At 38.1% G+C, this 11,425-nt stretch overlaps 1 protein-coding gene across 2 annotated transcripts in view; it reads left to right on the top strand.

Annotated features, from left to right (window-relative positions):
• Nucleotides 1-9,452, top strand: part of NIPSNAP3A (nipsnap homolog 3A (C. elegans)) — a 9,986-nt gene extending 534 nt beyond the window's left edge. The window contains exons 1-6 of one of the 2 annotated variants that reach the window (XM_014534443.1): nt 144-228; nt 2,721-2,931; nt 4,866-5,024; nt 6,661-6,810; nt 8,410-8,496; nt 8,589-9,452. In XM_014534443.1, the coding sequence (XP_014389929.1) occupies nt 2,805-2,931; nt 4,866-5,024; nt 6,661-6,810; nt 8,410-8,496; nt 8,589-8,665 (600 nt within the window). In that variant the 5' untranslated portion in view covers nt 144-228; nt 2,721-2,804 and the 3' untranslated portion in view covers nt 8,666-9,452. Of the gene's footprint in view, nt 1-143; nt 229-2,720; nt 2,932-4,865; nt 5,025-6,660; nt 6,811-8,409; nt 8,497-8,588 lie in introns of those variants that run through there. The other variant, XM_005859807.2, reaches the window with a different exon arrangement.
• Nucleotides 9,453-11,425: the final 1,973 nt, after the last annotated feature.

Genomic DNA, 11,425 nt, shown 5'->3' with positions numbered 1-11,425 from the left:
GGACGCGCATGCGTGCACCTGCACACCCAGCCTGCAGCCCGCTCGGTGCTGCCCTCGTGCCCCGCTGCTCGGGGTCAGGGACTCCTCGCCAAGGCAGGTTGGGGCAAAGGTAGGTTGACAGTTGCTCGTATGGACAATGATAGAGTGAATAATACTCTGTGTTTTGTGTATTCACGACTGTCAGCCGACTTTTGCCCCACCCTGTACAATGAACTCATTCAGCCTTAGGTACGTAAGGTACGAAGTAGGTTTTTGTGATTCAGCCTTAACTGTTGGGAATTGGTCTAGTCTGTAAATCTAACCAGAGATATTTTTCCTTTTGATGTTTATACTTTTCTCCTTTCTCTGTGGCCAGGGTTTAACCTAGGGAATGACTTCCTAATGAAGGCTAAAAAAAGAGTCATTAATGGCCCCATTCACTCACCCAAGATTAGCAATACAGTCCTTATCCTTCTGATTCTCTATCTACTGGGGAAGGGCCAATAATTATTGCTTACAGCTTTATTCTGAACTCTATTAAATGTCGTCCTGATGTTCTTATAAGTGAACTGGAAATTATTGCTGCCGAAAACGAGATGGAACTTGAAAGATAAGGGAGCCGGAATCACTCACCTATCCTTCCCCAGCATAGTTCTCCTTTCTGACACGCAACAACAATCACCGCCCCCGGAGGCACACACACACTGATCTCACTGCTGTTCAACCTTTCACTGGGCTTCCCCTGTTTCGGTTTCTCCTACAGAAGGTACAACATATGTTACAGGACAGAAAGAGTTTGCCCACCCCTTGCTAGCAGAGCCAAGAATTGCAATGGAGAAATTTGTCTATTTTATTATGAATAGCAGCATCCAGGAGAACGGGAAGATAATGTAGGACAAACTCTCAAGACACCATGGGTTTAGTGGTTCAGCGTCGCGCTGGGAGCTTGTTGGCCAGAAGTGAGGTCAGGCTAATAAGTCAGGTCTTCAGGTTTTGAGGACAGCTCTGAGGTTTTTTCCCAACATCCCTCTGCCTTGTCCAGTGGGAAAGTAGCCAGAGGGTGGATGGTTCCACCTTAGGGGTCAGGACCTGAAACAAAACTTAGGCAAGATGTTGTCTTTAGCTCGCCAGAGGTCTGGACCTTGTGACCATTAGTCAGGGGTGGACTACTGTCTTCTGCTGCCCTACAGGTTGCTAATTAACTGGGAAAGGCCGGGTCTCGGAGGGTTATAGACAGAGAGATTAGTTTTAGAGCTAGGATTTAAAACTAAATGTTATCAAACTCAGTTTCATGCCTTTGACCATGTATTTGTTTCTCAATACAAATTCCCTGAGAATCAACTTAAAAAGCATTTGTTACAAATACCCCCACTGTCCCATTTTCCAATATATTTGACCCATAAACTTTTTAAACTATAATACGAGGCAGTTGTTTATTTGTATCCCATTCTCTTGTTGGAATTTAGTTAACATGACACAAAAAGCATGTCATCCAAAAGTAGGAGCAGCTGCAATTGTTTTTGGTGGGAATACCTGCTTTCCAAGGAAGCTTAGACAGTTGGGCAATAGGAACGTCACTTTAGTAGACAAAATGGAATGAACTAATATCGATAATTAGAACTGTAACATTTTACACAATAAAATAAAATACATAGACAATTGTGTGTTTTAACCAAAAATATAGTCCCCCCCCCAAAAAAAATGTATACACACTTTAACAGCTGATAGGTCAACTGATGTTTCTTTTCAGATTTAACCCATTGGAATTAATAATTAGTCAAAGTCTGTATACATTTTTGGAGGACACCCTGTATGTCAGAGAAAGAAGTCTACTGATTTCATTTGACATAGTAATGACATAGTAACTAGATAGTCAGTATAATTTGTCCATAATTTACTTTGTACCAAAACTTTTAATAGGTAATGCTGATTCATCAGCTTCAGAAAATTGGCACATAATAACCAAAACTACAGTAGGATGGATTTGTAAATGCAAATGCCATTTGCGAGTGTATGCATACACCTGTGCATGTGCACACACATATGAATACACAGAAGATCATTTCTGGCAGGGCATTTCCTACCTAAAGTTAAGTTCACTCAGTCTTAGGGGTACTAAATTAGAACAAAAAATTATATAGTGAACATGTAACTAATACAAAGAGAACTAATGGTCCTTAAGGGATATTTCCATCAACCTGGTGTAATCGGATAGATTCATCTGTAATTAAACCTAATAATGATTCAGACTATTCTGGCCTGTTGTTTTTTCCTTTACAGCATTCATAAAGAGTTTTCTGCTAGTAAACACATTTTTACCATGTCTGCCAGCAAATGTGCATATTTTATAAAGTTCATTTAAATGAATAACTGTAACACCTAGAGCATCAACTAGAGATAGAATATTGGCTAAATAAGGTAAAACATGTAAATTTATTAGAATCCTAACTGTAGTTCTTGAATAAAGGACTGATTAAGACTCCAGTGCCTCATTATGATTAACTTTTCATGAAAAGATGGCTAATGGTGGACCCCTGCCAGGAAACAGTAGCTAGGTATTCACCATACTCTATTGACATCTTTCTAAACAGGTATCTGTGGAGAGATGAGAACAGAGGTACAAGCATGAACTATGATAAGTCTAATGAGTGTCCCTTGTTTCCAAATTCAGATTTGGTTGTAGCATAATATTATAAGCCCTACCTTCCCCAAATATTTGAATTTGCCATATTTCTTTTTAGGTGTACTCATCTTTTGCTACGGGACCTAGACAAAGCGATGGAACATTCTATGAATTTCGTACCTATTCTCTTAAGCCTTCAAAGATGAATCAGTTTCTGGAAAATTTTAAGAAAAATGTACACCTTCGGACAGCTCACTCTGAATTGGTTGGATACTGGAGTGTAGAATTTGGAGGCAGAATGAATAAAGCATTTCATATTTGGAAGTATGGTATGAGTCATCAGCTTAAGTATTCAGTACAGATTTTCATTCTGTTAGTTGTTACACGTAACTTAGTTCTTGGATCTACGTTACCATAAATACACACAGGTTAAACTTTAAAAAACAGAACAACAACAACAAATCATTGATTACTCCTCCCAGTGCGAAGTATACCTCTGAAAACCTCTTGCTCAAATCCTTATGTTACCATAAATGGCATCTTATATTTCACATCATAAAATTGTGAGCTAGGTTTTAATTCTCAGAAAAAAATTATACAATGGATTATTATAAAGATGATTTCTGAAAAATTTAAAGCAGTAATTGTAAAAGCACAAGTGGGTTAAGATCATAAAAGGAGAGGAGCGTTCTTTTTATTTATCGTTGAAGCTACAGCTGGATGTCAGGATTTTAGTGGAAACAGTTGAGATATTTAGGAGCTTGATGGTGGGTAGTAGCGGTTAATGTGGATGATAGTTAACTTCTAGGCATCACCCAACTCTGAGATTTAATAATTTGTTATGTTTATGGAACCACTTTTGTTTCATTTGTACACCCCAGGGTTTTAGGGAATTCAGTATTATGCTGCGCAGAGTTCTCCCCTATGGAAGCTGACCTGCCCCTGGTTTAGAAGAGGAAAGAGAATAGGTTACAGGAATCCCCAGAATGTTCGGTACTCCAGTGTCAAATCTTTGTGACACTGGACTTGATGATATCCAAAGAACTTTTAATAATTTCATTTAGTGTTTGGTCATATAAAGTACTTTATTTAATATGAAAGGTACTCATTCTCTACTTAACATGGCCATTGGTTAGGGGTTTTCCCTGTTGTAATTAGAACAAACCCAATCAAAACACAATTTATGCTTTAATGTGTAAACAAGTAGAACTGTGTTTCATTTAAAAATTACTTAAGGTCCTGGTTTAACTGACTTAAGCTCTGAGGTAGATGTTATTCCTCACCCACAGCATAAACCATGGAAAACTTTCACTATCCATCTTATGAGGCCCTAATAGTAAACATAGTACTTGGTCCATGTGTTAGTAAATACATATACCTGTTTGGGTAACAAACAGAAGAGAAATAATACTGGGTAAAACAGTAGGTGACAGTAAGTCAGATAATCAGCATTATTTCTTTGGAAGCTATTTGTTCAAAGAAGATGAAGCTGTAAACTTGCATATTTTTAAAGATTTTTTTTAAATTGATTTTTAGAGAGAGAGAGAGAAACATCACTGTGAGAGTGAAATATCTATTGACTGCCTCCTGCACGGCCCCACCAGGAATTGAGCCTGCAACCCACGCATGTGCCCTGGCTGGAAATCGAACCAGCAACCTTTTAGTGCACGGGATGATGCACAAATAAGGGAGCCACACCAGCCAGGGCTGTAAACTTGCATCTTAATTTCATTTATGTTAAATTTAAGACCTGACCACCATCACCATCACAACCACCAAAGGAAAATAGTATTTTCCTAAACTGGCAATATAAATGTCTCAGTTAAAGTAATAAGAATAGTTCATATAAATTGAGTACTAACTAGCTGCCAAACACTGTTTCAGCTCCTTTCATGTGTTAAATCATTTCTTCCTCATAACAACCCTGTAAGTGTAGATATAGCATTATCCCCATCTCACAGAGTAAGCAACTGACAGATTCGGTAACTTACCGAAGCCATACAACTACCTACTAAGTGGTAGAGTCTATAAAGTCCACTCTATGGCGTTATCATTAGCTGTTTCCATTTCTACACCCCTTTTAGGCCATGAGAAACTTGGGATAGATGTCCCATCTACTTGGTGTGGGGAGGGGTCCCCAGTGATTTAACACAGTGTTCCTATGTGGCCTTGATAAACGTGCTGAATTAAATGAAATCCAGAAAAGGTCTAGATGATTTTAAATAGAACTTTTATATTTTTCTTACTCCTTTTCTTCCTATAGATAATTTTGCTCATCGCATTGAAGTTCGGAAAGCCTTGGCCAAAGATAAGGAATGGCAAGAACAATTCCTCATTCCAAATTTGGCTCTTATGGATAAACAAGAGAGTGAGATTACGTATTTGGTACCATGGTGCAAATTAGAAAAGCCTCCAAAGGAAGGTAAGTCCATTCCTCCTAGTCACTGAGTTTTGATGTATAAAATACTAAAGACTTGAAACTATAAAAACTAAAGTTTCTTAGGGGGAGAAAACAATAAGCCTTCGTTTTAGAGAGTAATATATTGTGATTATAGATGTGAAATGAATTTGAGCTCTTTGCTTCTCATTAAAACAATGAACATTAGCAGTGTTTTTCCAATTTGGAAAAAAAAGCTCTTAACGTTTTGGTATGAATATAAAAAGTTGACATGGTATAGTGAGTAAAGGTTGAGAAGTTGGGGATTTAGAGCAAACAAGTATAGACAGTGAAGGATAATGTATGAAATTTTGTCATGGTTTAATATTTTTTTACACAAATTATAGCTACTTAAGTGTATCTTTGCTTATAAGACTGGCTGGGGGAATGAATTAAAGTGTTAAGCTCTATTACTATATTTTAACTTTTTTGATTTCTTATTTCTCAGTTTGAACATAATTACTAAAGATTTGTCTTCTTGCTAATTTAACTTCCTTGCAGACTTTAAGGAAATACTATTTACCTCAACCTAGTTTTAAACAAAGGTCAGATTTTTTAAAAAGCATAAACTCATTTTGTGGTGTCATCTTAGATTACAGGAGATTTGAAAAGTCTTATTTGGCCTGGCCGGCGTAGCTCAGTGGTTGAGCATCGACCTGTGAACCAGGAGGTCACAGTTCCATTCCCAGTCAGGGCACATGTCCGGGTTGTGGGCTCCATCCCCAGTGTGGGGCATGCAGTGTGGGGCATGATTCTCTGTCATCATTGATTTTTCTACCTCTCTCTCCCTCTCACTTCCTCTCTGAAATCAATAAAAATATATTTTTAAAGAAAAATCTTATTTGGACCCTTGCCCACTTAGCTTTAAATGAACTAAGAGGCTTCTAGAACAGGGTCAAGTCTTGGTTCTCTTCCCCTGTGTTATTCATAATTCTTTAATAGCTTTATACTTTTTCCCTTTTTCTTCTCAAATCTACTTGTCCCCTAGTTCCTTTCTCTCTATCTGCCCCATTCCTCTTACCAGAGGTAAAATGCTTTCTAAGTGTTTACCTGGATATTCAGGAACAAACAACTATCTCCTTCAATTTTTTAGCTTTTTATTTTTCTCTCAAAATCTCAGATACCACTTTGGGTCCATTGTTTGCTTGCTGTTCCTGTTAGAAAATGGAATCCTCTAGGGGGAAATTACACAAACAAAAAATGTACTTTCTCTCAGAATTGGAGGAAGAAGGAAATATAGGTCAGAAACTACTTTTCTTATTCATTTCTTACCTGCAAGTGTAGACTTGGGCAGCTCAAAATTCCTAATCCTATAACAAATTCTCAATATTTGCTTTATTTTATAGATTAAAAATATTTCAGATAATAGCTTGCTATAGCTTCCCTTTGGTTTTGTATGATAAGCTTAACAACTGACCCTTAAACATGGACAAGGACTTTCTAAACATAGAAGCAAGGAAAAATAATGCAAAGAATTCATAATGTGTCCACATAAACATGTATACACATATGATCTTTCAAGTTTGTATACATATGTTAGCCTCCCACTGGAGCCATACTAACCTGATGAGAAATTTCTTGAATGTCTTTTGTAAAATACTTATTTTTCTCCCTACTCTAGGAGTCTATGAACTGGTTACTTTTCAGATGAAACCCGGTGGGCCAGCTGTATGGGGTGACACATTTAAAAAGGCAATTAATGCCCATGTCATTCTAGGCTACTCCAAACTAGTTGGAGTTTTCCACACAGAATATGGAGCACTCAACAGAGGTACAGTTGTCCATTTCTTCTATGAAATTGCAAAATGTATTGGTGAACTACTAAGTCGCTTGGGTCAGTTTTCTTACTTTTTCATTATGGCATATATTTTAATTTTTATTAAGTTTTTAAGTTTTTCTTTTATTTTAAAGGTTGAAAAAACCCTATTTTCTTCTTATCTATATAGTATGTTAACACTTTATGAAGCCTGTTTCAAAGCTGAATGTTGTTTTCCATGGTACAGCAGAATGATAAAATTAAAATCTGCAAGGAGCCTCAAGAAAATATCTGTTCTTTTTCTCTTTTTTTCCCCCTCTAAATATACTTTTATTGATTTCTTAAAAATAACATTAGTTAGGGGTAGAGATAGTGTCTCAGAACAGAAAAAATAATACATATTTTTAAAATACTAAAAACATGGACATGCCCAAAGGGAGAAACAAACCTTTTCCACTACTGTAAAGATAATACTGTTAACACTTTGGTTTTTGTATTCCTGTGTTATTCATATATATAAGAAGACCAAAATGTAATTTTATTTATATATATTTATGTCTAATGTAATGCATATGCATGATTGATAATGACTTTCTAACACTCTGGTGTGAGGCTATACCGATAGAAGAATAGTAATATGCTGAGTATAAGTCAGCACATCATTTCTGGAGGACGTGTATAACACGTACATTGTACACATATAAGTACATATTAGATATACTCTTTGGTCCTCTCAATTTGAATTTTGGGAGTCTATTTTGAGGAAATAATCAAATCCAAACTGTTTGGCTTTGAATCCCAGCTCCACCACTTATAACTTAGCAATGTTGAAGGAGTTACTTAACCTCACTGTGCCTTCCATTGCCTATCGATAACAACCTATGACCTAAGATTTTTATGAAGCAGACCTGGCACAGAATAAGCACCCATTAAATGTTAGTAGTCATCTTTGACAGTGTTAGTATTATAGATACACATGTAGGTGCTATTCAAAGGAGGTTTATATGCCAGCATTGTCTACAGGAAGGAAACATTGGCAACAATGGGCATGGCACATACATGGTATGTATATAATGTACTTATATTACACAGATAGACATGTATGTCCATCATATATATCACTTATCAGTAAGACCCTAATTTTATTTTGCTCACATTTTTTTAAAGACAAAAAAAGACTAAACATTAATAGAGGTTTTCTCTGGGCAGTTAAAATTATGCTACTTTTTATTTTCTTCTTTGTATCATCCAAATTTTCCATAATAATCACTTTTTTATAATATTGTGGGGTTGTTTTAAAAAAGTAAAATGGAGTAGGAAGGAATGAAACCTGGGTCCAGTATTGATTGTCAGTGTCTTTAGTTGTATTACTGTACTTCCCCTGTCCAGTTTTCTGTTTCATCTATAAAACCAGCTTGTGAATCAGTTTATAAATGTCTCTCCCAAATCTGTGACCCCTCTGAAATTGATCACTAACATACTCAGTCTTCCCTTTTTGGTACTCACTATTTTGACTTAAAGAATAAGATTTAACATATCTGATTAACTTTTCTGCATTTCTTCTCTGTAGCCACGCCATAGTCTCTAGAATCTGTTTCTGGTTTCTCTCTGTAGTTCATGTTCTCTGGTGGAATGAGAGTGCGGATAGTCGTGCAGCCGGGAGACATAAGGCTCATGAGGATCCCAGAGTCGTGGCGGCTGGTAAGCCATTTCACTGGGCAGGAGGTACTCTTAGGGCAGATTTGATTTAGTCAATAACTTTGCCTTCTTATATGATGAATTTTTTTTTCCAGTTCGGGAATGTGTCAATTACCTAGTGTCTCAGCAGAATATGCTTCTGATTCCTACATCGTTTTCACCATTGAAATAGTTTTCCACTGAAATACAAAGCATTTCAAGAACAGTCTTAAGATGTGTCTGCTAATGGTACTTAAATGCTCCCAAGGGCGTCTCACTCTTATTTGAAGAAGGTGGTAAGTTAATTCGCTATGTCTCTGCATTTCTAAAGCCACCTCTGTTCTTTGTCATTGCCACCTCCGAAGGTAGTTCTGTTCATTGTCCCTCCCCATGGCATTTCAGTAGCTATACTGTAGAAATAGTTGCCACTATTTATGATCTTGATTTTTCATTTTTTTCAAAATATCTCTTATTCTCTATTTTGATGGCCCTTTGCTTTATAGCATTTTCTTATATTTAAATGATGTTTTTACATTTCTGTGCCTGACAGTATTTTAAAATTATTTACATGCAATGTCTGTATTTTCAACATGTCTGTTTTTTCTGAGATTTAAAAAAATATATTTTGCCCAGTAAAATTTATTTTGTAATAGCAAATGGGATTCATAAGAATATCAGATCAAATGTATTTCTTTACCTTGGGAAAGTGCAGTATCACTGTGTCATCTGTATCAATTATGGTTTTCACATTAATTGTTAGTCACTCTAATTTGGAAAATAATGTAATTAGGTCTCAATGTTAAAAATAACTTCAAAAGACTTGTTTCATATGCTGAAATGTATACATGTATAGTTAGTTTTATTAATTTTGTTCATTTTGGATGACTAACAAAGATACCTGGGACATCTATTTGTTTTAAAAGAGATTTTGTGGTCATGGAAATGCTTGCCCTAATAAAAGCCTACACATCCATTCTGGATTTTTTAATTTGCATTTTATATTTATATTATCTTCTTTGGAGTTTTCACCGTGTTGCTGTAGGGTATCGACACAGTACTATTTACCAATATAATTGCAAATGTTAAGTTCCATGAAACCAACATGATGGTAATCCCAGAGGAGAGTTTCATTAGTATCACTACAGACACGCTAGGGATTTCCTTGAAACACCTGAAATTTCCATTTTAGTTGAGTGCCTCTCAGTCTTCTAAAACTAAGTGTGATACTTCTAAGTTCCCTTGATTGTCTATATTTACAGCTGTATTATTTTACATTTCTAAGATATATTGGAAATAAAATAATAGATTATGAATTGGCTAAGGGAAATTTGAACAACATTCAGTGTGTACAGTTCCTGATGGAAGAAATGTCTAAAGGATTAAAAAACCAAAACAAGTCCTGGCCAGTTTTTCAGTGGTTAGAGCATTGGCCTGCAGCCTGAAGGGTCTGGGGTTCGAGTCCGGTCAAGGACATGTACCTCAGTTGCAGGCTGTATCCAGGCTCAGTCTTAGGCCCCAGCAGAGGGGCGCATGTGGGAGGCAACTGATCGATATCTCTCTCTCACACATGGATTTTTCTCTCTGCCTCTCCCCCTGCATTCCACTCTCTAAAAAAAAATCAATGGAAAAAATATCCTCAGGTGAGGAGTAACAACAACAACAAATCAGAAAGGTGAGATGTTGCTTAGGTGCAGCTTATCTATATACTAGAGGCCCAGTGTACAAAACTCATGCACTCGGGGCGGGGGGAGGTCAACAACAAATCAGAAAGGTGAGATGTTGCTTAGGTGCGGCTTATCTATATACTAGAGGCCCAGTATACAAAATTCATGCACTTGGCGGGGGCAGGGGATCCTCAGCCCGGCCTGCGCCCTTTCACAGTCCGGGAGCCCTTGGGGGATGTCCAACTGATAGCTTAGGCCCACACCCCTTGGGGAGCGGGCCTAAGCTGGCAGTTGGACATCCTTAGCACTGCTGCGAAGGCAGGAGAGGCTCCTGCCACTGCCACTGTGCTCGCCAGCCGTCAGCCCAGCTTCTGGCTAAGTGGCGCTTCCCCCTGTGGGAGCACACTGACCACCAGGGGGCAGCTCCTGTGTTGAGAGTCTGCCCCCTGGTGGTCAGTGCGCGTCATAGTGACCGGTCGTTCTGCCATTCGGTCAATTTGCATATTAGTCTTTTATTATCTAATCTAATAGACAAACAGGGTAATTGACTGTACCTTTGCTACACCTCCCATTGGCTAATCAGCGAGATATGCAAATTAACTGCCAACAAAGATGGCGGTTAATTTGCATACATAGGCACGAAGCGGAGCAGCGAAGGCGCTGAAGGCGGCTCCAGCCGGAGCGAAGGCCTGGGTGCTGGGTTCCGGAGGAAAACTGGTGCAGTCCCAAGACTTAAATACCACACATGTGCTGATGATTCATACATTTTTATCTTTTTCCTTATCATTGCTTCTGAGCCCCAATCTGAAATACCAGCTGCCTTTTTAACACAACCACCTGCCTCATTCAGGTCACAAACTAAGTCACTTTGATAGTTCTCTTTCCCTCATCCCCTACTTGCAGCCTGTCAGCTCCTGAATATTCCTCTTCTTCCCTGTGTCTGTTGCTTCCACCCTCCATCATCCTCTTACTTAGCCTTCCTACTGTCCTTTCTCCCCATACAGCCAGCATTTTTTCTGAAAACAGATTAGGTCCAACCACCAACTTGTTTAAAACTCTCCAGTGGCTCCTCATTGCATTGACAATAAAATCCTGCAAGGCTCTAAGCTCTGAGCCCACACACACATACACACTGCAGAGATACTGCTATACACACACACACACACACACACACACACACTGCAGAGATGCTGCTGTTCTCTCTCCTGCTCCCCAACTTGCCAAGCTTTTTCCCACCTAGGGATTTGCACCAGGTGTTCTTTCTTCCGGGAATGTTCTTCCTGCCCACC

This window comes from Myotis brandtii, unplaced genomic scaffold (assembly GCF_000412655.1).
Source record: "Myotis brandtii unplaced genomic scaffold, ASM41265v1 scaffold13, whole genome shotgun sequence".
Taxonomy (NCBI): domain Eukaryota; kingdom Metazoa; phylum Chordata; class Mammalia; order Chiroptera; family Vespertilionidae; genus Myotis; species Myotis brandtii.
This window is presented reverse-complemented; position numbering and strand designations above follow the sequence as displayed.